This window comes from Sceloporus occidentalis, unplaced genomic scaffold (genome assembly GCF_023333645.1).
Source record: "Sceloporus occidentalis isolate IW3139 unplaced genomic scaffold, rSceOcc1.0.p SCAF_179, whole genome shotgun sequence".
Lineage (NCBI taxonomy): Eukaryota > Metazoa > Chordata > Lepidosauria > Squamata > Phrynosomatidae > Sceloporus > Sceloporus occidentalis.
The window spans coordinates 1,071,566-1,095,353 of record NW_028317159.1 but is presented as its reverse complement, the minus strand read 5'-3'; the positions used below and the strand labels follow the sequence as shown (position 1 = coordinate 1,095,353).

The following is a 23,788-nucleotide window of genomic DNA, read 5'->3' as shown; positions in this document are numbered from 1 at the left end:
AAATAAGACACAGAATGTACTGTGCAGACTTTACTACACCAGTATGGTAAAAATCTATATTTCTTCCTGTGATGCCTTTTCTGTTTCAACTTTAAAGCATATTCTTAATAATAAATAAGGCATTTTATACATAGCCAGAAGGTCATCAGAAATAACCTCATTTGTAGTATTTTAATGCTAATGAGACTACAGTTCATACTGTAACATAGCATTAAATTTAGGTTTGGGAAAAAAAACAAACCCATCAAATTGAGCCTCGCCGTTGATACAGAAGACTGTGAGTATGCTGTTTACATTTGATTATTTGTCTTGTCATGAATGCCAATACAACAGGTACCTGTATCAGTAAAGGTGGGCTCTTTAGGGTGACTACTGCATCTACCAATAGCCTCCCTCCTTTCTCATCTTCACACACCGCCACCAGCTGTATCATGTTGTCAGGTGTGATGGCATTTTTGTACTGAGAATAGGAAACTGTTAGCGGTACATTCTTCTCTGGGGAATAAAAGAAGCAAAATACTTGTTAAATCTACACGATTTTTAATTGTGTCTAAGGCTTCATCAACATCTCATCTCACTTGGTATTTATTATTAAAAATGTCAATAGGTAATTATGGATATTTATTAGTAAACTGGGTTATATTAAATGTATTTTGCTGGAGAAAATTCTGTTACTGGTGAAATTTCAGAGCGTAGGTTGAAAATACAAAAAAAACTTGTTGTGGTGCCTTCTGAAACTATTTTTGTTGTTAGACCAACTATATAAATTAAGTGCAATTAATGCAATGTCACCTATTGAGGCGGACATCTGTAATATAGTTATTATGTAGAGCATATCAGCTGCTACTGCCCTTTTATTTTTGTGGAAACTCATTAACTTGGGTTTATTTGTCCCCACCACACAAAAGTAAGTACTGATTTTCCATACATGCAATACCACATCCTAAGAATGCATGCATGAAGAGGGAGTTCCCACATCGCTGTTACACTATTTGTTAACTGATAATCTTATAATTTTTGGTTGTGTGAAGGTGTAAACCACCAGTTCTTACCTTCATTAGGTCCAAGGCTGACAGACTTCTCTTCGCTCAGGATCTCTTTTACCGGTGCCCTGGTATACACAATGGCAGTGGCGGTTATATTTACTTTAATAGACTTAGTGTCAGCAGCTGTGTTTTTCAGTGCCAGGGGGACCACGACATTCTCCCCAACCTGAGGCTGCCCACTCAGCTTAAAGGTGCCCGTAAAGTCTGGTTTCGGGGCAGGCTCATCCGCACGTTCTGCCACTGAAAAGCCTCCTGCTCCTCCCGCTCCTCCTCCTGCTCTTCGGGACATAGCTCTGAAGCCCACCCTTGGTAGATTACTCAGAGCCTTCTGGAAGACCTCTCTTTCTTTTGCAGTACCTGAGCATACAAGGCAAGAAGATATTTTATGCCTATTTTTTTTCTTAAAATAATATCTAAAAAAACCCTATGTTATAAGCCAGCTGCTATTTGGACAAATACAAAATAACATTAATTATAATCATTTGTCAACGTCAGAACTTGGACTTATAAAAGGATTATCACAGTCACCTTCTGCATATTTGTAGTCATTTGTTACATCTACGCGGGTGAAGGCACCTACTGCCTTGGTGCTGGTAAACTGTCCGATCGATCGAGTATCATTGTAAATTCTTCTGCGGGAGCCATCTCCATACACAACCCAGTCTGCTTTGTCAGCATTCACTTCAGCAAATACAAAAGGTGTATCAAAATCCAGATTGACATCCCCTTCTTTAACTGCTTTGAGGGAGGTTGGGCCAAGGCGAAATGAACCTAGATTAGAAAATTAAAAATTAGAGCAATAACTGAAACATTATGCACTAAAATATATATGTCATTTTTGTATTCCCTAGGCCAAATAATACCCTAGGCTAACTATGGTAAATTGTGTGACTGTCAATCGTCCTTCACCATGATCACTGATGCTCAAGCACCATCACCAGCACAGTACCCTAGAATGCCATCTAGATCGCAGATATGAGGTTTTGTTTCTGATAATGGTAGAACTCATAATATTAAGCATCTTTACTTTTATTTTTTTTTATTTTTTTTTGTCTAAAGCACTTTTATAAAGACTCAAACTGTCACTCTTTGCATAAATGGGCATGGTCTTCTCTTTCATATACTCAGCGCAACATTTACATTTTAAATTAAGATTTTTTTTTTAATTCATAGTATGGATACTGCCAAGAAGAATGTGGAAGAGAAATAAAGAATAGAGAATGGAGACATAATGTAACTGAATGCCACGTTTTAATGACAATGTCTGTGGCACACATTTCTTACATAATAATTAAACCATTTTGCTTTGGTGCAGCTTTTTCACAAAACATTTGCAACTAAATTTGCTAATTTGTTGCTGTTTCCAAAGAGACACTTTTGATCGATAGATTTATTTCTACAAAGCAATTCTGTTCTGGGCATAGCTGGGGACTCACTAGATTTGGCCAAAAGGCTCAAGGAATCAGAGCTGATTACTCTGTCTCTGGGCAGGGTGGAGTTTGGTTCTGTCTACTTGCTCCACGTGGTGGGCTAATCCCACCGCCGTGCACATCTACCCAAACTTCCCCAACTCAGCCTCTCCCTCTGCTGAGATTTGACATCATCTGCTTTAACAAGGATGTGACCAGGATGGAAGCCTGGCTGACTTGGCCTTGGGTTGCAGTTCTAGGTGCGTGGCAGCCCCTCTTCCGTATAACTGGAGTTCAAGCCCCCCTGGCATGGCACTGCTTTGTCTGGTTAGGAAGATCAGAGATCTCCCTTGTAACTGGCTCATATACACTATAGAGCACTGTGCCTACCCTGCACAGCCTCCATAGTGAATTTACTCTGCACCACACTATCACTCTATGGTAGGGAATGGCTGGGGCACTGACCTGGTTCAGGCCTAGGACAGTGCCCATCCAAGATATGTCACAGGATATGACAGACTTCTGAACATGTGTTACAATATATGTGTGTATACCCATGTTACTATACCTTGGCTAGGCTCCTGTGGGGTAGAGTCCAGAATCTGCCATCCACTGTAGAAATTTCCAAGGTCTTTTCTAACGAACCAGCCTTCATCCCATGCATGGAAATTCCTGAGAAGAAGTGGAGTTTTATTAAAATCACCTCCTTAATAAAAATATTTGGAAAAGGAACCACAAGATTCAAACTTACTATAATGAGAAAACATTATATGTTGGGTGGCAGAGTACATGAAGATCTCTCCAATGTGAGAGATACAGCAAAGAGTAATTAAGGATTTGGGGAAATTAACAACAGGATATAGTGTTTGGACCCTGGAGGACTTACTGCACCTCTCTTTCGACTCACCAAACACTGTCTGCTGACCACGGAAGGGCATTTCCATATTCATCATAGTATCGATCAATAGTCAGATTCTGATCTGTGTCATGAGCAGACTCAAAGTTTGTGATCAAACGAGCTGGTATCCCCAGGCATCTGAGAGCTAAATAGAATTACAATACAAACAATATTCAGTTTTCTGCCCTATGCAATCTGTAGAAAAATAGAAGGTATATAGTGCTTTGAAACAAGTGATACAAGTCGATTAAATTCCCTTAATTGGCCAAAATATTCATTGTAAATAAAGTGTTAATCCTGTTTGTCTTCATTACATCAATAAATATGATATCTTTAGATCCTTGTATATTTATTGCAGGTAAAATCAAGAGCTTTGTCTAGCATATGTACATATGTATTTTCCTATTTTTTGCACATACTTGCGCATTTTGACCGATGTGCTTATTACTAAAAGCTACGTATTTACTAGGCCTACAAATTTCAAAAATGAAATTACGTACTTGATCTTACAGTGAAACCTTAAACAGAAAAAAAGGGCAGAGGTATATGCCATCTTAGCAGAAACCAAACACAAAAAGTCAAATAGTTGAGCCTTCTTGAGTTTTGAAGAACAAGTCTGAGTTGATAGTAACTGGACACTTAACAGAGATGTGAAAGGTATGCAGTTTTGATCATTTAAATAAACTTTTTAAGATGTTAGTTATGTTCTGAAGTTTCTTCTTCTGGGAAAATAAATGTGATTACATTTGAATAAGGTTGCAGTAGCTTTTGTGAAATACAACTGTTTGACAAACCTGTACACAGAACTCCTGCATATACCCAGCACTGTCCAAATGCAACTGGCCCATTCTGAATCCAGCTACGGAGAATTGGAACACTTCCGTTCCATGTTGTAGGGCTCACACCTCCTGAGTAGTTCCCACTCCAGTTTCCTATAAGAACTCCATTATCATCATTACTATTGACCTGAGGAAAAAAAATGTATAAGGATCTGAGCATTTGTAAAGCAATGTAGGATTGTTAGCAGTTATGCCTAGTTATCAACTCAACCAAGTAAGTTGTTAATTTGTAGTTTAAATACAAATGGCCTTTATTATATTTTTTCTTATAAGTAGCAGTTATTGTAAATGGAGCATAATGTGGTAAGAGGAGATATCAAAAAGAATTAGCTGCAAAATACACAAGACACACACAAGAATCTATAAACAAAATGTAATTAAAACAGCCAGAGTAGATGATCCAATTGGTTATTTTCTGCTGTCACTGTACATTTATCTATATATCTTGAAGATTGCAGTGAGAGATAACTCCTTGGAGAGAAAGCAAGTACTTTTACTCGCATTAATTTAACCTGAAAAAAACACCCTATCAAGAAGCTGCACTTCCCTGCCACCTCTGTGTCCAACAGTTTGCATCACTGATGGGCTGCTTTAAACAGCCCATCACTGATAGGAGTAAAGATCTCGGGACATCTTTTAATGTATATGGATAGAAGTGTCTTCAGATCTTCTGGAGCATTCACTCAGCCAGCTCTAGAGCTTACTGGCAGAATGTGTTCAGGTGAATTCTGGACGGATTCTGCAGAGTGACCCATGGCAATTTACTTCTCAGGAACTTTGCAGCTATTGTATGCATTAAGGCGCATGAGATGGCTGGAGTGTCCCTGAAAATCTATATCTAGGATACTGTTATACTCACCATCGCACTCAGCACTCTTCCAACATATGAGGGGCTATTTCGTTTTGACACATCTGCAGCTGGATCCCTTCTGTACTCTGGACTTCGATCGAGCAAGGTGAGGACAATGGGCAAAACACCTTCCTCAAACTGTAAGAGTAGGACAAAATATGTAATTTTTTCCTTATTGTGAAAAATGCGTGATCCTATTACATATAATGTAAAAAAAAAAAAAAAGAAAAATACTGTTAACTCCCATTTGGTAATCCCCTACAGTGATATGTTGATTAGTGGGTGGCCTATAGTCCTATAGTCCTGGCCAGGTGATACCTAGTTACATGTAATGTCATAACACCATGGATCCTGTCTAAAAATGAAATTAGTAAATTACACGATTTCATGCTTGGATTGTTTAGCTTTATGGCCGGTCAGGAACAGTGGGGAATTAATTGCTGGACTAGGGACCAAAATAACAGTACTGGCTGAGGATTCAGGCTGAGACATCATTAATAGTATTTATTTATAGGTTTATGGTTGATGGGAGCAGAATACCAACTAAGAAGGGAGGTAGTGGGCGTTGAATGTGCAAAATGAAATAAGGATTGAAGCCAGAAACCTGAAAAGGCCCAGTCCACCCCACAATTAATATTACCATATCTGCATTTTCAAACGTGGAAATTTGGCCATTTGATTTTATGGGTCCATGTCTGTTTTGGGACCCCGCCACCCCACCATTTCCTGCCAAAGCCTTTAGTGACATTATTTTTTCCTCTTTTTTTTTTCACAAATGGAGCATTGAAATGAATTGTGTAGACCTGGTCGGTGCTGCTGCCATAAAAAAAACTATTTTGCATTCTGCAGTATCCCCCCAGTACATCACTGTCCCCAGTATATGCCATGGTATTTTGTAGTCATAGGTGTCGGTACAGGCGGATTGCCCACCTAAATTATTCCTTGAGCCCCCTTTTGCCCCCACCAAATTTGGAACCCCCTCCCCCCAGCCGCAGGACCAATATGCACAGAGTCTTCTAAATGTATGGGCACACCTGCATTCTGGGGGCCCCACTGTGAATCACATTGCTGCCAGGAATGAGAAGAAAGAAAGGAAAACTTTTGAAAGCTTGTCTTTTAAGTATTATGTTAATCCAATAAATACTGTGGTATATATATTGTTCCTGGAGTCACCACTGTCTGTAGTTATAGGGTCCTATAGGGGACATGCACTTTTCAGCTTTCAAATGTGAAGTTTTGACCATTTGATTTTATGGACCCATGTCTGAATTTGGGGACTGCCACAGGGTCTCAAAACAATTTCCTTCCTCCATTTATAATAGTATTTTTAACCATTTTCTGCCTGTTTTGGGGGACATTTTCCTCTATGTTTCTTACACAGTGTACTTTGGATGAAAAATACAGAGACATTGTGAGTAGTGGCAGGTGATGGGGTTAACAGTTGACAGCAGATGGAGATTAAGAACCGGCAGATGCTGGGTGGATAATGGAAGCTACATAAGATTCCCTGGAGCCATCGCCAACACAGAATCCTGGCCGGAAGGGTGTGTTCCTTAAACACACTTGGCATTCCTTTTGGGAGTTTCTATTTGTGGCAGTTGGGGGGATTTTATAAATGAAGTGGGCTTCATCAGTCCTCGGAGATCAACTGGAGCTGAAATTGCAGAAATGTTTATGATCTGGGGTGACTTTTTATGTTTGAGAAAGGCATCATTTATATTGCCACCTTTTTGTACCAGGCCTTGTCCTTCCTCATGGTGAGGTATGGCTGTAGCAGCTAGTCTGCCAGGTCCATACCTCCTATGTGCCTATTATAGTCCCTGATGCACGCTGGCTTCAAAGTAACACCAGCTCTGCCACGAACAGGAACGGGCATAGTGCTCTTGTCATGGATGGTGCGGTGCATGCACACATCCTTCCTGTCTCTAAACTTAAGTGCCAGCAGCATCTCCTTCTGCAGAGCGGAGTATTCCCCCTTTTTTAGCCGGGTCTGTGCTAACTGTTCTGCGAGTAACGCAGGCAACTGTCTTGAAACAGTAAAGCAGTCTGAACAAAAGGGCACTGGTGTAAAAATTATCAAGGTTCAGATGGTAACCTCTGTTAATCAGGGGGAGTATAAGGTCCCACACATTTTGAGCACTGGTTCCCAGATATTATGGGCAACCAGGAGGGTCAAGGTGGCAGTGCTTTCCCCCATAGACCCGGAATGCCTGAACGTACCCACTTTCACTCTCAGAGTTTATATAACTTAAACCATATCTGGAGCATTTTAAAGGAATGTACTGTTTGAATGTGAGTTTCCCCTTGTGCTTCATGAGAGACTCATCAATGGCTAACTTTTGCTGGAGGGTATACACCTCTGCAAACCTGGCCTGAAAGTGGGTAAGACGGGGGCTTACCTTTTATAGCCTGTCAGGCTAAATGCAGAAAACGTACCAGCATTTCATAACATAACCTGGGCATTGTATAGGGGTAGACATAACTATGTCTATGCTGCAGAAGAAGTGTACAGTCATTTTTTTTGGTTATGCCTATACAAAGGATAAGGGCCCAAAATCTTACTCCCCAAGAAAGTATATCCTGCCCAGGGTAAAACCTGCCACATCCACCTTTATGCCAGGCATGGCAGTAAAAAGTGGGAAGATTGGTGAGGTTTGGTATGGTGGAACCCATACCTCACCATCACCGGCAGCAAAAGGAACTGAGACACTGACATCGCTGTCAATGGCAGAAAACTGACCTACATCCAAGCCTGACGCCGTGTCAGTCGCACTAGAATCAGAGGCAGATTCCAGCAGGGCAGAAGCCTCTTCAGCAGTATACTGCTTCTTCATTATTAAAAATACTAACTAACTCTAAACACAAACAAATTTGGAAATAAAAATAGAGAGCAAACAACAACAAAAAAAAAATCAAATAAAAAAACAGATAATCAAATAACAAGAAAATAAATGAAATAAATGCAAAAAACAATGAAATAATAAACTGCAAGAATTGAATAATCCCTCAACAGCAGGAGTAACTCTCCTCCCTCTTCCTGACACAAGATGAAAGTGACAGTTAGGAAGAGGTAGGGCTTTGTGGTGTCACTGAACTTGTCATTTTTTGGGATGTTGCCACTGTGATTGGTTTTTCACAGTGATCACATATCGTATTTCAAAAAATATTGAATGATTCTGGTCTTCCTAACTTAAACCTCTCGGAAGAAGCATCCTGGAACGCCCCTTGCCAGATTTACATCTGGCTTGGGGGGCCTGATTGACAGGCCAGTGATTTGAATCTCCGTGATCAGCGACAAATCACATTACCACGTACATGTATGGGTGTTGTTGCATTGCATTGCATCGTGAGCCCATACATGTACAGGCTTTGTCGTGAAGGGGTTAAAAGGAAGAGTTATGGCATTTTTTTTGTGGAGATGTTTTTTCAAGATACTTATTTTTTTTATTATTTTTTTTTATTTTTTTTTATTACCTGGCCATAATCCCACCTCCTGCTTCCTCTACTATTAGCACTTCCATAGAAAATCAATCCAGTTTCATTTAGGACATATTCTTGCCTTTCAGTATCACTGTTCATGTACACCTCATCACCTGCAAAGATACATTAAACCATATGCACACATATTAGATCCCAGCTGTATTTATACCTCCCAAGTTTGCACCGTAACACTTTTAGGGGAAGCAGCTAGTATGCCTATAGATATAATGGCTGCGGGGGTTTATGTTAACCCAGCATAACTAGAGGCCATAGACCATAGCCTAGTTTGTCAGTGGTTAATCCCAATGTGGCAGAATAACAGTAATGAAGAAGTATCTGCCTACCATTTACTTGATCTTCAGCACAGTAGTAATTTTCATAACAAAACAAATACTCTCTTGCATTTTAAACAATCTTGTTTAACTCTATACAGTATGTGCCCTGAGGAGTTAGTTAACAGGGGGTTTCTAGGCAGGGTTGTGAAGTGGGGTCTTTTACTCCAAGGCCTGTTTAACAGTGCACTTTGTATGAAAAATACAGAGACATTGTGTGTAGTGGCAGGTGATGGGGTTAACAGTTGGCATCTCCTCTGTTTTCCAACATTTTTTACCAACAGAAAAAAATCTGAGTGGACTAATACCTGACGCCCAAGGATTAAATAACACAAACATTTCTCCAAGGTTCCTTGAAGAAGTGGGTCCTCCGCTGGTGATCTGTAGACTCAGTCTGTAACGCCCAATGACTGCATTAACAGGAATATTGATGGTAATAGTCATGGGGTTGCTAGTGTTGGATGCTGAGGAGGCACTCCAAGCTGTCCGGCTCCCAGAGCTAGAAATAGGCATTACAGCTTTTGTATTACTGGATTCTGATGGAGAAGGACCTGCCAAGGTAGAGAAAGATTAATCACAGGTTCGATAGAACACAGAACACAGCTGTCTTTAACTTGGAGCAAACAGGGGCAGTGTTCCTGGGCCTAGCCTTACCCTAGTGGCCCTCAGGAGCTGCCATTGAGCTCCTTCAATAGCCACTACAGTCTGGAGGTGGGAGTTTGTACAGTCATTGACACAAGGTTCTCTACTATTGTGTCCTCCTTCAAACCGCCTGCCAATCACCTGCTGATACAGTATGACATCATACCCTGGCAGGCATGTGCAGGTGGCAAGCACACAGCAAAGGAAGTGTTAGCGGAGAGGTCTGTGTTGGTGACTGCATCTCTACTTTTCTCCCACAATTATGAAGAGGGCCATGAAGGGTGGAACTTGTCCTGGGCTCCATTAGAAATAAAACAGCTGTGGATCAGACTACTCATCAATTTGAACATATAAAAGGTGCTCAAATATTTACAAAGCTTGATCATGGTTTTGATCATGCTACTCTTAGATAATGAGCTTATTTCATGAAAACTTACCAGTCTCAGTGGTCAAGGATAGACTGTCTCCAAACCGTAAGGGCCTGTTAAATGTCAGGATGATGGTAAAAGCCTGCCCTCTCCTCAGAATGAGCTCATTGCTGATGAAGTCACTGGTCCTGTGAGCAGGCTCATTAATGCTTTGCTGGAAGTTCCAGTTTGTTAGCAGAAGACCTGGAAAAACATTATTACAGGAGCTTTAAGATAACACACACACACACACATATATATATATATATATATATATATATATATATACGGTATATCAAAGCTGTAAACGAGGAGCTCTGGGGTGTTGCACCTTGTGCGGCCAGCCATGTATATTTGTATGTATATATATATATATATATATATATATATATATATATATATATATCGTGAGCTGAGGTTATATAACCACACATTCTTAGGGATGGAAATACCACACAAGGTTGTATTACTGTAGAAGTTAGTCATTTTTATTAAAAAGGTCCGGCAAACAAAACATAAACGTAAAACAAACAAAAGAAAAGCATTGCTCTTTGAGCACTAACAATTGAAGCTGACTACAGTTGGACGGCTCACCCACTGCCAACAAAAACAAAATGTAGCACAGACCTTTTCTTCTCAAGAAATATTCTGTAAACTCTTGGGGGATAAATGCAGTCTTACTCACCGGGGAATTATAGGCCTGTTAGTTTAACTTCTGTTGTGTGTAAACTGTTTGAGGGTTTCCTAAGAGATGCTATTTTGGAGTATCTCAATGAAAATAAGTGTATGACTCCATATCAGCATGGGTTTACAAGGGATCGGTCCTGTCAAACTAACCTGATCAGCTTTTATGAGGAGGTGAGCTCAAGACTGGATCGGGGTGAATCGCTGGATGTCGTATATCTTGATTTTTCCAAAGCATTTGATACGGTGCCACATAAAAGGGTCGTACATAAAATGAGAATGCTTGGGCTGGGGGAGAATGTGTGTATGTGGGTAAGTAACTGGCTCAGTGATAGGAAACAGAGGGTGGTTATTAATGGTACATACTCTGAGTGGGTGACTGTTGCTAGTGGGGTACCACAGGGGTCAGTTTTGGGTCCTATTCTTTTTAATATATTTATTAATGACCTTGTAGAGGGATTGCATAGTAAAGTATCAATCTTTGCAGACGATACTAAGCTCTGTAACGTGGTTAACACAATAGAGGACAGCGCACGATTACAAATGGATCTGCATAGGTTGGAGGCTTGGGCTGGGATGTGGCAGATGAGGTTCAACACAGATAAATGTAAGGTTATGCACATGGGGAAGAAAAATCCAGGCTGGGAATATGTATTAAATGGGAAAACACTGGGGACGACTGACATGGAAAAGGACTTAGGAGTTTTAGTTAACAGTAAATTTACCTGTAGCGACCAGTGTCAGGCAGCTGCTGCTAAGGCAAATAAAATCATGGGGTGCATCAAAAGGGGCATAGATGCCCACGACAAGGAAATAATTCTACCCCTGTACAAGTCACTAGTCAGACCACACATGGAATACTGTGTACAGTACTGGGCACCAGTGTACAAGAAAGATATAGTGGAGCTGGAGAGGGTTCAAAGACGGGCAACCAGAGTAATAAGGGGAATGGGAGGACTACAGTACCCAGAAAGATTATCAGAATTGGGGTTATTTAGTTTGGAAAAAAGACGGCTTAGGGGGGACTTAATAACTATGTATAAATATATAAGGGGACAGTACAGAGATCACTCCCAGGACCTATTTATACCCAGGACTGTATCTATAACAAGGGGACATCCTCTACGGCTGGAGGAAAGAAGGTTTCTACACCAGCACAGACGGGGGTTCTTTACAGTAAGAGCGGTGAGATTATGGAACTCTCTGCCAGAGGAAGTGGTGATGGTAAACTCAATAAAAGAGTTCAAAAGGAGCCTGGACGTGTTTCTTGAAAGCAATAATATTACAAGTTATGGATATTAGATTAATAGGGACATAACGTTGATCCAGGGATTTATTCTGATTGCCATATTTGGAGTCGGGAAGGAATTTTCCCCCTGGTATGGGGCAATTGGCATCTGCTTCATAAGGGTTTTTTGCCTTCCTCTGGATCAACACAGTAGGGACACAATATGTATATAGGTTGAACTTGATGGACTTTGGTCTTTTTTCAACCTTATGAACTATGTTACTATGTTACTATGTTACTGCTTGGATTCCCCCCACCTGAATCCCTCATAGGGAAAAGGGTAAGTTAAAGAGGAGGAGAGATAAAGTGAAAGGGTGGGAAGATCAAGAGAACGAGAGGTAAAAAGCAAAGGAAAAAAGGAGAGATGAAGAGGAAGAGATAGACTGAGAAGAGGATCAAAGAGGAGGGGAGAGATGATGAAGAAAGAGAAGGACAGGGAGAGAAGGACAGAGGTAAAGAAAAGGGGAGAGATAGAGGTATACTGAGAAAGAGGGGAGATTGACAAAAAACACAGAGATAATGAGAAAGAGGAAAGATACTGAGGGGGAGAAATTACTGTATGAGGAAGGGGAGGGGGAAAGTGTTTGTTAGGGCAAGTATATCTAAGGGCAAGCAAGTGTGTGGATGCAATCTGGGTGCTGAGGCAAATCCTGTGGATGCAATCTGGGGACTGGCCTTTAGGGTGTGCAATCTGTGATATATGCCTGCAATTTAGGGTTTCCATCCATTTATTTGATTTATACCTTTGATGCTGATTTAGCATGTGAGTTTTCATTTGATCTATACCTGCAAGACTGGGTTTGTGTGTTATTCAGTTGATCTATAACTGCAATGTTGTGTTTATTTGATCTGTACATGGAGGAGAAAAAAGTGTATACCCTATAAGATGAAATAAGACAAAAAAGGAGCTCCACCACTGCATTAGGTTTAAGACGGTTAGAATATAAAAGACACTGGGTTTTGACTTAACATTTACATTAACATTGCTGTTAGAAAATATATGTTTATGTGAAAATTAGAATATTTTCAGTTATTACCGTAGTTTTTTTCTCTGGCTTCTAAAAAATAGTATTTATCAATGGAGTGTTCTATGTGAACACCTAGAAACTGGAATCAATGCTGGAGATACATGTGTGGTAATTAAATAGTAATTTAATGGAAAAATACATAAAAACAGTGATATATGTTATCTCTGTTTACAAATCTGGACTATTGTGCTATTGTGAGAAAACTGCATTATAATAAACGGCATCACATTGCTTGACATATACATACAAGCAATGTGTGTGTGTGGGGAGGGATCTGCTTTGGGTACAATAAAGTAATCTTCCCACTGGCTGTTCACACACATCACCAGTAAATATAGGTTTGGGGTGCCACAGAAATACTTCTCATGCAAGATGGTTTAATTTTACCAAGCCATCCTTAAAGTAGAAAAATTATGTTAAATGTACAAAGGTCGATACTTCCTTCCTAAAACTTATCAACTTCACCTTCATATACAGCCAAAATTTCAACTTCATATACTCTCTTATAAAGGTGAACTCTGCAAGAGCTCCTAAATACCAAAAGAATATAAAAGAAATGGAAAATGTAACTACCGTCTGAACTACAGGGTATGGACTTAGAACTAAGCTTCTTCTCTCAGACTCAGGTATACATGTTAGGGGGACATATGGAAAGAAAGCATTTCATGCTTTAATCCACAGATATTGAAGGAGTGTCAAAAGTTATTGCAACACAAATCAAGTTGGGTATTCAACAAGTAAACTTGGCAACTCCTACTAAATTCAGCAGAGTTCCATGGCACCTCTCACCCAACCCAGTTGGATGAGTTGAATATGAAGAACTGCTTTACTCAGTTTTCAGGTTTGACTTATTTCACAATACACTAAAGTGTTAATTAAAATGTGTACGTATGATTTTTAGCTTTTAATTGATTGATTTATAGATCCCAGAAACATAAGAATGTTCCCAAGACATTTTGGCCTCATTCCCAGCAAGCTGGCACATTTTGTAATGGAATGTGGCACAACCCTTTTGAGCTATGAGTGCAAACTGCAATCCTAGTAAGCAAAACTACAGTGCAATGTCAAATATACTATAAATATATCATAACAAATACGTTATATGATTATTTCTTTCTCCTTTTATATATACACCTGAGGAACATCACCTGAAATATCAGGTTACTATAAATTCATTATTGCTTCAACACCTTTTTTACACCAAGCGCACGTGGACAATAGTATCTTTGTATCTATATTTATATTATAGTGAACATTGACTGTGTTACCATCTCAGAACAGCACTGACTAGGGTGTGTCTGTGTGTGTGTGTGGGGGGTGCTAGGCTTATTGCCATGAAGATAACTAGTAGAACCCTCTAATTTCTGGAGCTCCACTAAACAGCTTGGACCATCCTTTTTCTAAACAGCACATAGCCTTCCCTATACCATATTTTTATGTGTATTTAGCAGGGGACAAGTACTAGTTATGGGGGCAACACAAGGATAAGGTTTTACACAGCTCTAGGCTGGACATTCAATCTATTAATTGAAGCTAACATCTACTTTTGTAGGCACCTTTTTCAATGCTTTATTGCATTTCTGTGCTTTGCCAGATGATCTTGAGCACTAGGGGTAGGATATGACATCTTGATGCTGTGCATCATCTGATGGAAGCACATGTGTAGCATTCTTAGTGACCATAAACATCTGTACAATACAGTCTTATTCATAATAGGGTGAATAAATGACTAATATCTTAAGCATTGTTGTATAGAGAAATGTATTTTCAGTATCGGTATGCATTTCCCAAAACATAACTACTTCGTTATATAGTCCTGTCCACCATTACTGCCTTAAGTACTTAACTATGTTCCTACTGTATTGAATAATCCAACATGCATACCAAGGGCTTCATTTATAAACTCAATCCTGGATGTTAACTCTGCAGCAATCAACCGGAACATTCTATTCCTTTCCATAATGCTGGGCGATAGAAATCACTATATACTGGTGACCTCATAATCCTTTAGCATATTTCACGCCAATGGTTCTATTGTATACAAACGCCATGGATTACAGAAGAAAACAGTTGCTTTGTTGTATGCAAGAAAACATATAGATTATATAGGATTTTCTATCATTTAAAATATTGTAGAAAAAGCTATAATATAATCCAAAAAGTTATTGATTTTTTGGTAATATTCCTTTTTTAAGTTATTCACTAGAATTATACTTAAACCTAATGGCCAATGTTCCTTTTTACACAAGCAGAACTTGTAGGGAACTTCAGTAATTGGAGGTAGAGATGTGGCTCTTCCATACCTGTGATTTAGAATGTCCATGAACTTGTTTCATACAACATTAACCATTACACATCTATTACAATAAATAGTAACATTGTTATTGGAAACATTCAAAAGTTATGCTGCAGGAAAATAATATCTGAAATACTAGAAGTTAAGACAAATATACTTACTAGTCATTTTGTTGCCTTAGAATGTGGTTCAAGTAGTGGAGTGAATGATGACAATGAATGATAGATTTTGCTTTTTTCACTGCTTATATCCCAATCTCTGGGTCTTGCTCGTGAACAATACTTAAATATGTAAACCAGATAGGTGGGGTTTTCCTAATTATTTTAACTGCTGTATACATACATTAGTGTTGCACAATGTTGGGTGTGTACAGATGTGAAGGGTTAGCACATATCAATCAACAGAGCCTGTCTGGGTACACGCCGGAAAAGGCTAGACAGAAAACAATAATTGATATTCAGGGTCCAAATCATTCATAAGTAAATCTGAACATTAAAATAAGTTAACTGTGCATAAAAGAAGAGGCTTCTGTATAAAAATTACAGAAGTTTGTAAGAAATTTGAAACATTTTTCTGCCTAAAAAGTCTTAGTGAATCCATTGAACGACATAAAAACATTCTTTAAAGATGAAGATATAATAAACACAGAAATGTTAAATACAAAAAATGTTTTAACTTTAGTTTCTATTATTTCATAAGGTTATTAAGCAGGTAGCTTTTAATGGCATTTTGATTTGCTGCATCCAAGGATCAATGACATGTAACCAATAAACACTAAATATGGAATACACGTTTTTAGGTTTCTGTGCTTCATAAGAATAATTACAGTTAATAATGTGCACGTGACATATCTTTTGTGTTAGTTTTGCAGGCATCTCTATTATTGGATAATAATCCCTGAAAAGCAGAGCAGGCCATCTACAAATAATTACCAGGTACCATGTTATTAAGAAAGGGCATGAGAGGAACAAAGTACACAGATACACATACAAGAAGTTACTTCAGTTTTTGTATAATCATTGTATTGTTGCCAAACAAAATGGCTGTTCTTAGGAATTCGATATGTTGCGGGTAAAGCTTTTCTGCCCCGTGTAATATACATCCACTTATTAAATTGAATTATCCGACTATATGAATTTATGCCTGCTTCATTGGTGTCCAGTCTGAAATGGTCGATATGGCAACCCCATGGATATACATAAATGCTATGTTTTGGACAAACTTAGAAATTATCACTACAAGGGCTTTTGATTAGGAACCTGTATATAGCCTTGATATTTGTCATTGACTCGATGATGTTACGATATAGATTCTGGTTGTTGGTTACTACGCTTTTAACATCTTATCTAAAATAATCTTCTTAGGCATAGCTGTCCCTATTTGCGATTTGTTTTATAGCTACAAATAGTATAAATTCAGTGTCAATAAATTGATAGATTGTGCAACTCCTGTCATACATATCTTCCCTTGAGCATTGCGTGAGTATTTGCATGCATAGCTTCTGGGTGTGTCCCTACTCCCTATAATTATGTCAAGAGCCATACCTTTGCTGGAAGTACATTTTGGGACAAGGAAATACATATTGCAATCTATTTTATTGATATTCCATCCAATGGAGTGTAAAAATGGGAATTATGCTCTTATTCAATGATAGTTTCAGTATAAGGGTGACAAACTCCCAGTTTCATGACCACACAACTGAGTAAGCCTGAACACCTGCACCTTAATTCTAATCACTTACATATGAGTCAAATATAGAGTAATTGATACCATTGACTTTGAAATGTGGATTTCCCTGCACCATATGTAATTTTGTCTAGCATTGAATCTATAATGACATACTGAAATCTGTGCTATTTGTTATTAATTAATGTTATGCGGTTATTTTTTATAATATTATGTCTTGTGTCTGAATCTAATATAGCACCGTACACGGATGGGAGAATAAAATACTTAAAGGCAGGTTATCCAAAGGCACATATGATGGGATCTATTACAAATGACTGAAAATATAAAGATTTATTAAAGACCACGCTTACCTTTCTTTATAGGTAAAGCACTGCATTTGACAGATGACCCTTTTCACTGCTGTAACCCCAAAAGTACTTCATCTGTACTTGCACAATGTCATTACTACTTTGTGTCCTTGTGTGAGACTGGTCTATAGAGAAAGCTGCATCATAGGTTAAAAAGCTAAAAAGTGACTGTGACCCTATGACTCTTATTGTTATCTTGGCCCTAAGCCAGTGTTTGGTCCCATTAACCCCAATAGATGAAAAGTAAAGAAACAGAAGGTGTGTAGAGTCTGATTGTTTAACAGGCTGGTCTATTCACTAAACTGAGCACTTGCAAGTTGGGTTAAAATGCGAATTTGCATTAGTTGCTTATTTCAACTCCTCGGTTCTACTGGGAACAGAATGAGGGGTGAGGGGGAAGCACGACTTGTAGTCCATGTTTGGGAGAGGACATGCAAGGTGGCATTGAATTTGCATAACCTCACCTGTTCCTAGAAAAATTTAAAAGTCGCAGATTGGTGTTAGCAAGCAAAGGCATGCGACTGTAATCAAACCTAGTCAGTTAGATCTAGTCAGAGTTAAACCTTAAATTGACTTACCACTCAACTTCTTTGTGAAGAGCAAGTTGTGTAAAACCAAGAACAAAAGTTGTACGAACAAAAAAATATCTGAGATAATATTTTCAACGTGTTATCTTCAGAATTTAAATATATGGTCTGTTTTTAAATTAAACGTGATTCAGATGCAAAGTTTAAAAAGTGTTCCTGTTACCCTAGAAACCAGTGGAATGTTCCAGTCAGCATGAGAATAACATTGGTTGCTATGGTCATAAGACCACTTATCAAACCTTGGACTATAATCAACTTCTTATGATTGACTCCCTAAAAAAGGAAGAAATTAATTTAAAATGAAGAAATACTCTAGAGCAGATAAGTTATTAATTGGGAATGGGATCCCATGGCAGGACAGAGAGGTTTGACACGGAGTATCTTACAAATAAGCGCTAAACATATTGTTACGCCGTCGTCTACTGACTGCTGCTGGCTGCCTGGAGACAAGCAACAGACAACAAGGGAGCATGGAGGCTTTAGGAACCTATGTGGCTATTCCTTTTTTTAGCCACATATTATTTAAAACATTCTTCTTATTTACTAAAGATACATTTAAGGTTTCCTCTAAATGCCACCATGGGTCATACAAAAGGTTTACTTGTTCATACCTTGGTAACAAAAAAAAGGCTAAATTCCTTCTGCACAATACAAAAAGTATTAAAGATGCTGTATTAAACAAAGTAAAAACAGATTAAAAAAATTCACGTGTTAGTAGGATATTCCTAAGGAATATAATTTAATGATACATTTTACCTAATTACTAACTGTAATATTCCAATATAACAAATTCTCATTAATCAGTAGTTCCCATACAGCCCAATTTCCTCGACAATACAAAGCTCATTAAAAGACAAGAATGTACAAGCAACCTTAACGCTTAACAATACAAACTCTAACCCACACATTTAAGGTGTATCCAGTTAACCCCAGACACGATACTCTGTACCTAAAACATACTCTCACTGGCCACTTTATTAGGCACACCTGTTCAGTTGCTTGTTAACACAAAAAGCTAATCAGCCAATCACATGGCAGCAACTCAATGCATTTAGGCATTTAGACATGGTCAAGACAACTTGCTGAAGTTCAAACCGGGCATCAGAATGGGGAGGAAAGGGAATTTAAGTGAGTTTTAACGTGGCATGGTTGTTGTGACAGTGGCTGGTCTGAGTATTTCAGAGACTGCTGATCTACCAGGATTTTCATGCACAACCATATTTAGGGTTTACAGAGAATAGTCCAAAAAAGGGAAAATATCTAGTGTGCGGCAGTTGTGTGGATGAAAATGCTTTGTTGATGTCAGAGGAGAATTGGTTCGACACTGGTTCGAGACGACCTAAAGGCAACAGTAACTCAAATAATCACTCGTGACAACCAAGTTATGCAGAATATCATCTCTGAATGCACAACACGTCGAACCTTGAAGCAGATGGGCTACAGCAGCAGACCACCACACTGGGTGCCACTCCTGTCAGCTAAGAACAGGAAACTGAGGCTACAATTCTCGCAGGCTCACCAAAATTGGATAATGGAAGACTGGAAGAATGTTGCCTGGTTGATTTCAGCTGCAACATTAAGATGGCAGGGTCAGAATTTGACCAATTGAGCATTGTTTAAACGTGACAGAGTACCTGGGTATTGTTGCTGACCATGTCCATCCCTTTATGACCACAGTGTACCCATCTTCCGATGGCTACTTCCAGCAGGATAATGCACCATGTCACAAAGCTCACATTATCTCAAACTGGTTTCTTGAACATGACAATGAGATCACTGTACTCCAATGGCCCCACAGTCACCAGATCCCAATCCAATAGAGCACCTTTGGGATGTGGTGAAATGGGAGATTCACATCATGGATGTGCAGCTGACAAATCTACAGCAACTGAATGATGCCATCATGTCCATATGGATCAACATTTCTGAGGAATGTTTCCAGCGCCTTGTAGAAAGTATGCCACGAAGAACGAAGGCAGTTCTGAAGGCAAAAGGGCCTCCAACCCTGTACTAGCAAGGTGTACTTTATATAGTGGCCAGTGAGTGTATATTCCAGCCGCTTTGCTTCAGACTGTTTGTGTTAATCAAAGACATAGTTATGAAAACCATGAATCATCCATTTTTGCTAAAAAAGAAGACATCTTTTAAATATAAATGTAGGCTCAGATTAGCTTTTTATCACAGAAGATTAAGGTCAAGTGGGGTCCTGGGGCAACACTGTTACAAGGGCTCCCTCCATATATTATACACAAACACATCCCTATTTAAATATGCACACAGCGCAAGAGCAAGTCATTGATTAATCAATAAAATTACCCTTTTACAAAGGTGGTACTTCACTTTTTTGAAAACCGATGGCCACATCTACATGTTCACTGGTGGTATACTCTACCATTTGGACTCTCATCCTGATACAGGCATGTAGTATTAGTTTGTGAAATATTACAAATCAGTTTTCAAATGCACTGAGAAAATGTTTAAACGACTACAGAAAACTACAATATTGATTTAAAATGTATTGTAATATAACAGTAATAATAATAATACAATAATAACATTGTGTTAACAATGGTTTAAAACACCAGTTGCCGAAATAAGGAATAAGGTAAGAAAACCTTAATATCCCTAATAGTATCCTGGTTATAGCTCCTCCAGTCAAGAATATACAAGAGAAGTCTTGCCATGTTATGTGGTAGGTAAGAGATACACCCTCTTTAAATGATATAGTTTTTCAAGACATAATAACAATCATCTTTTATATTACACTGTGTAATGATTTATTAAAAAAAAAATGGATAAGTCATGTGTAAAAAATTAAGAACACCCTTACTGCTTCCAAACAATTTAAAGTCCACCATTCTATAGTGAGAAATATAATACAAAAGTGAAAAACATCCAAGACAGTTGGTGATCTTCCCAGGAGTGGTCCCAGCAAATTCATCCCACGGTCAGACCATGCAATGCTCAGAGAATCATGCAATGCAATGGCCTCAGTTAGCATGTTAAATGTTTAAGTTCATGACAGTTCAAAACTGAACAAGTATGGTTTGTTTGGAAGGGTTGCCAGGAGAAAGACGTTTCTCGTTAAAAAAAAGAACAAGGAAGCACAGCTCAGGTTTGCAAACTTGCATCTGAACAAACCACAAGACTTCTGGAACAACGTCCTATGGACAGACAAGACCAAAGTGGAGATGTTTGGCCATAATGTACAATGCCACATTTGGTGAAAATCAAACACAGCATATCAGCAGAAACACCTCATACCAAGTGTCAAGCACAGCGGTAGAAGGGTAATGATTTTGCCTTGTTTTGCAACCACAGGACCTGGGAACCTTGTAGTCATTGAGTCGACCATAAACTCCTCTGTATACCAAAGTATTCTAGAGTCAAATGTGAGGCCATCTGTCTGACAGCTAAAGCTTGTTCTAAATTGGGTCATGCAACAGGACAATGATCCCAAGCACACCAGCAGATCAGGATGGCTGAAAAAAAGAAAATAATCAAGGTGTTGCAATGGCGCAGTCAAAGTCCAGACCTCAACCCTATTGAAAGACTGTGGGGGGACCTTAAGAGACCTGTGCATAAACAAATACATGCTAACCTGCAGTGAACTGAAACAAAATTCCTCCACAACGATCATAAGTCATACAGAAAATGATTACTTGAAGTAATTGCTGCTAAAGGTGGTTCTACAAGCTATTGACTCATGAAGTGTAATTAGTTTTGCATACATGGTTTTCGCCCTCGACACTCTACTGAGACCGCCCTTACTAAAGTTACTAATGACTTACTCACTGCTAAATCCAAGGGCCACTACTCCATGCTAATCCTACTGGACCTTTCTGCTGCTTTTGACAAGGTGGACCACCCTCTTCTCCTTCAAAAGCTTTATGATCTTGGCCTCTGTGATACTGCTCTTTCATGGCTCACTTCCTACCTCTCTGATCATACCTTCTGTGTCTCTGTCTCCAGTAACACTTCCCCTCCCTCTCTCAGTTGGGGTACCCCAAGGCTCCGTTTTAGGACCCCTTCTGTTCTCTCTTTACAGTTCCTCCCTTGGCAAACTGATCTTTCAATACCACCTGTATGCTGATAACACCCATATCTATCTATCCTCCCCTGATCCCTCTGTCTTAGATCATGTAACTAACTGCCTTGCATCTGTCTCTACCTGGATGTCCGAACGTTTCTTGAAACTCAACCTCTCCAAAACTGAACTCCTCATCTTCCCTCCCTCCAATGCTAAGATTCCCCCATCTATCTCCCACAATGTTAATGGTGCTATCATCTCCCCGTCTACTCATGCACGCTGTCTTGGTGTCACCCTTGACTCCGACCTTTCCTTCACACCCCATATTCAGTCTGTCTCTTAAAACTGTCGCCTTCATCTTAAAAACATTGCCCGCATCCGTCCCTTCCTAACACAGGATGCCACTAAGGCGCTTGTCCATGCCCTGATTATCTCCTGTCTTGACTACTGTAACTCTGTCTTACCCCAGACTTATCTTCCTCTCACATTGCTTTACGAACGTTTCTCCCCTCTGTCAGTCTCTTCACTGGCTGCCTGTGCGCTTCAGGATTCATTTCAAAATCCTCACTCTTACTTTCAAAGCCCTTCACAGTGGTTCCCCTCCCTACATCTCCTCTCTCATCTCTAAATACACTCCTAACCGGTCTCACCGCTCATCCAACAATCTCCTTCTATCCTCTCCTCTGATTTCTAGCTCTCATGCCCGCTTACAAGATTTCTCAAGGGCTTCCCCTATCCTCTGGAATGCCCTCCCCCAGTCTATCCTTCTCTCCCCCTGCCTTTATTCCTTCAAAAAATCTCTCAAGACCCACTTCTTTAAGGATGCTTACAACATAGCACACCAACGCCCTCCCATATTCATTTAGCTTACCCTTCCTACTCCCTCCCCTGCAATACTTTTAATGGCGTGGCTGGTCTATCCCCAACAGTGGCACTTTTACCTTTTACCTTTTGTGTAATACAACCCAACTCCCTCTAGACTGTAAGCTCGTTTGAGCAAGGCCCTCCTCACCCGTTGTCTCTGTTAGTTAATTTATGTTACATACTACTTGTTATGTCCTGTCTACCCATTGTACAGCGCTACGGAATTTGATGGCGCTATATATAAAAAATAAATAAATAATAATAATAACATGGCTTCTCCATTTTGGCTTTATTTTTGTTGAATAAATCATGACAGTGTAATATAAGTGTTGTTCATCTGAGGTTGTAGTTACCTAATTTTTAGACCTACTAAGAAACAGATGATTGTTATTATGTCCTGATATGTAAAACCATATAATTCAAAGACGGTGTACTTTCTTTTTGTAACTGTAAATGAATTAAAGCCTTATTTCTGATCATCTGAATTATTATTATTATTATTCACTGATTTATTCAGTGCTATCATTTTCAGAAGTTCTGTGAGTTGTGTTCAGTGCTACTCTGGGTAGCAGGAACAGTGTTGCAGCATGCCCACTCCCTGCCCACTTCCCCTCCAACAATGGTGTGTGTCTCACAACTTCAACAGGGGAGCCCACCAATGTCAGCGGGACTTCCCACACTCATGCCGCAAGGGTGGCTCTGAGTAGCAAGAGCCAGAAAGTTATGCTTATGCAGCCTTACAAGTGTTTCACATAGAAACACTAGAGGGACGGAGAGGCCCTAGGGAAGTTTTACATATATGCATAGGGATGAGTTGTGGCATAAAAAATCAGTGAGTGTCTATGTGTATATAATTATACAGCACATAGAGTTTCACATTATAATATTGCAATTGTAAGAAATACAAGTGCAGTTGTATAAGAGGTACAATAGGCATTCATACAATAGAAAAGCAGCTCCCATAAGATTAATTATTGCTGAACCATGCATGAAGTGATAGCTGTAATGTGTGGTGTACCCTTCTGTTGAATGGCATACAAAAGTGAGGATATGAAAAGATATATTTAAGTGT

At 39.3% G+C, this 23,788-nt stretch overlaps 1 protein-coding gene across 1 annotated transcript in view; it reads right to left on the bottom strand.

The window, feature by feature from the left end:
• LOC149278831 (protein-glutamine gamma-glutamyltransferase E-like) overlaps nucleotides 1-23,788 on the bottom strand; it is a 51,801-nt gene that overhangs the window by 25,465 nt on the left and 2,548 nt on the right. The window contains exons 2-11 of the mRNA XM_089501711.1: nucleotides 9,934-10,107; nucleotides 9,163-9,405; nucleotides 8,517-8,635; nucleotides 5,052-5,180; nucleotides 4,148-4,319; nucleotides 3,363-3,498; nucleotides 3,024-3,127; nucleotides 1,575-1,817; nucleotides 1,053-1,403; nucleotides 338-495 (exon numbers count right to left, since the gene is read on the bottom strand). Of these exons, the coding sequence (XP_089357837.1) occupies nucleotides 338-495; nucleotides 1,053-1,403; nucleotides 1,575-1,817; nucleotides 3,024-3,127; nucleotides 3,363-3,498; nucleotides 4,148-4,319; nucleotides 5,052-5,180; nucleotides 8,517-8,635; nucleotides 9,163-9,405; nucleotides 9,934-10,107 (1,829 nt within the window). The remainder of the gene's footprint in view (nucleotides 1-337; nucleotides 496-1,052; nucleotides 1,404-1,574; nucleotides 1,818-3,023; nucleotides 3,128-3,362; nucleotides 3,499-4,147; nucleotides 4,320-5,051; nucleotides 5,181-8,516; nucleotides 8,636-9,162; nucleotides 9,406-9,933; nucleotides 10,108-23,788) is intronic.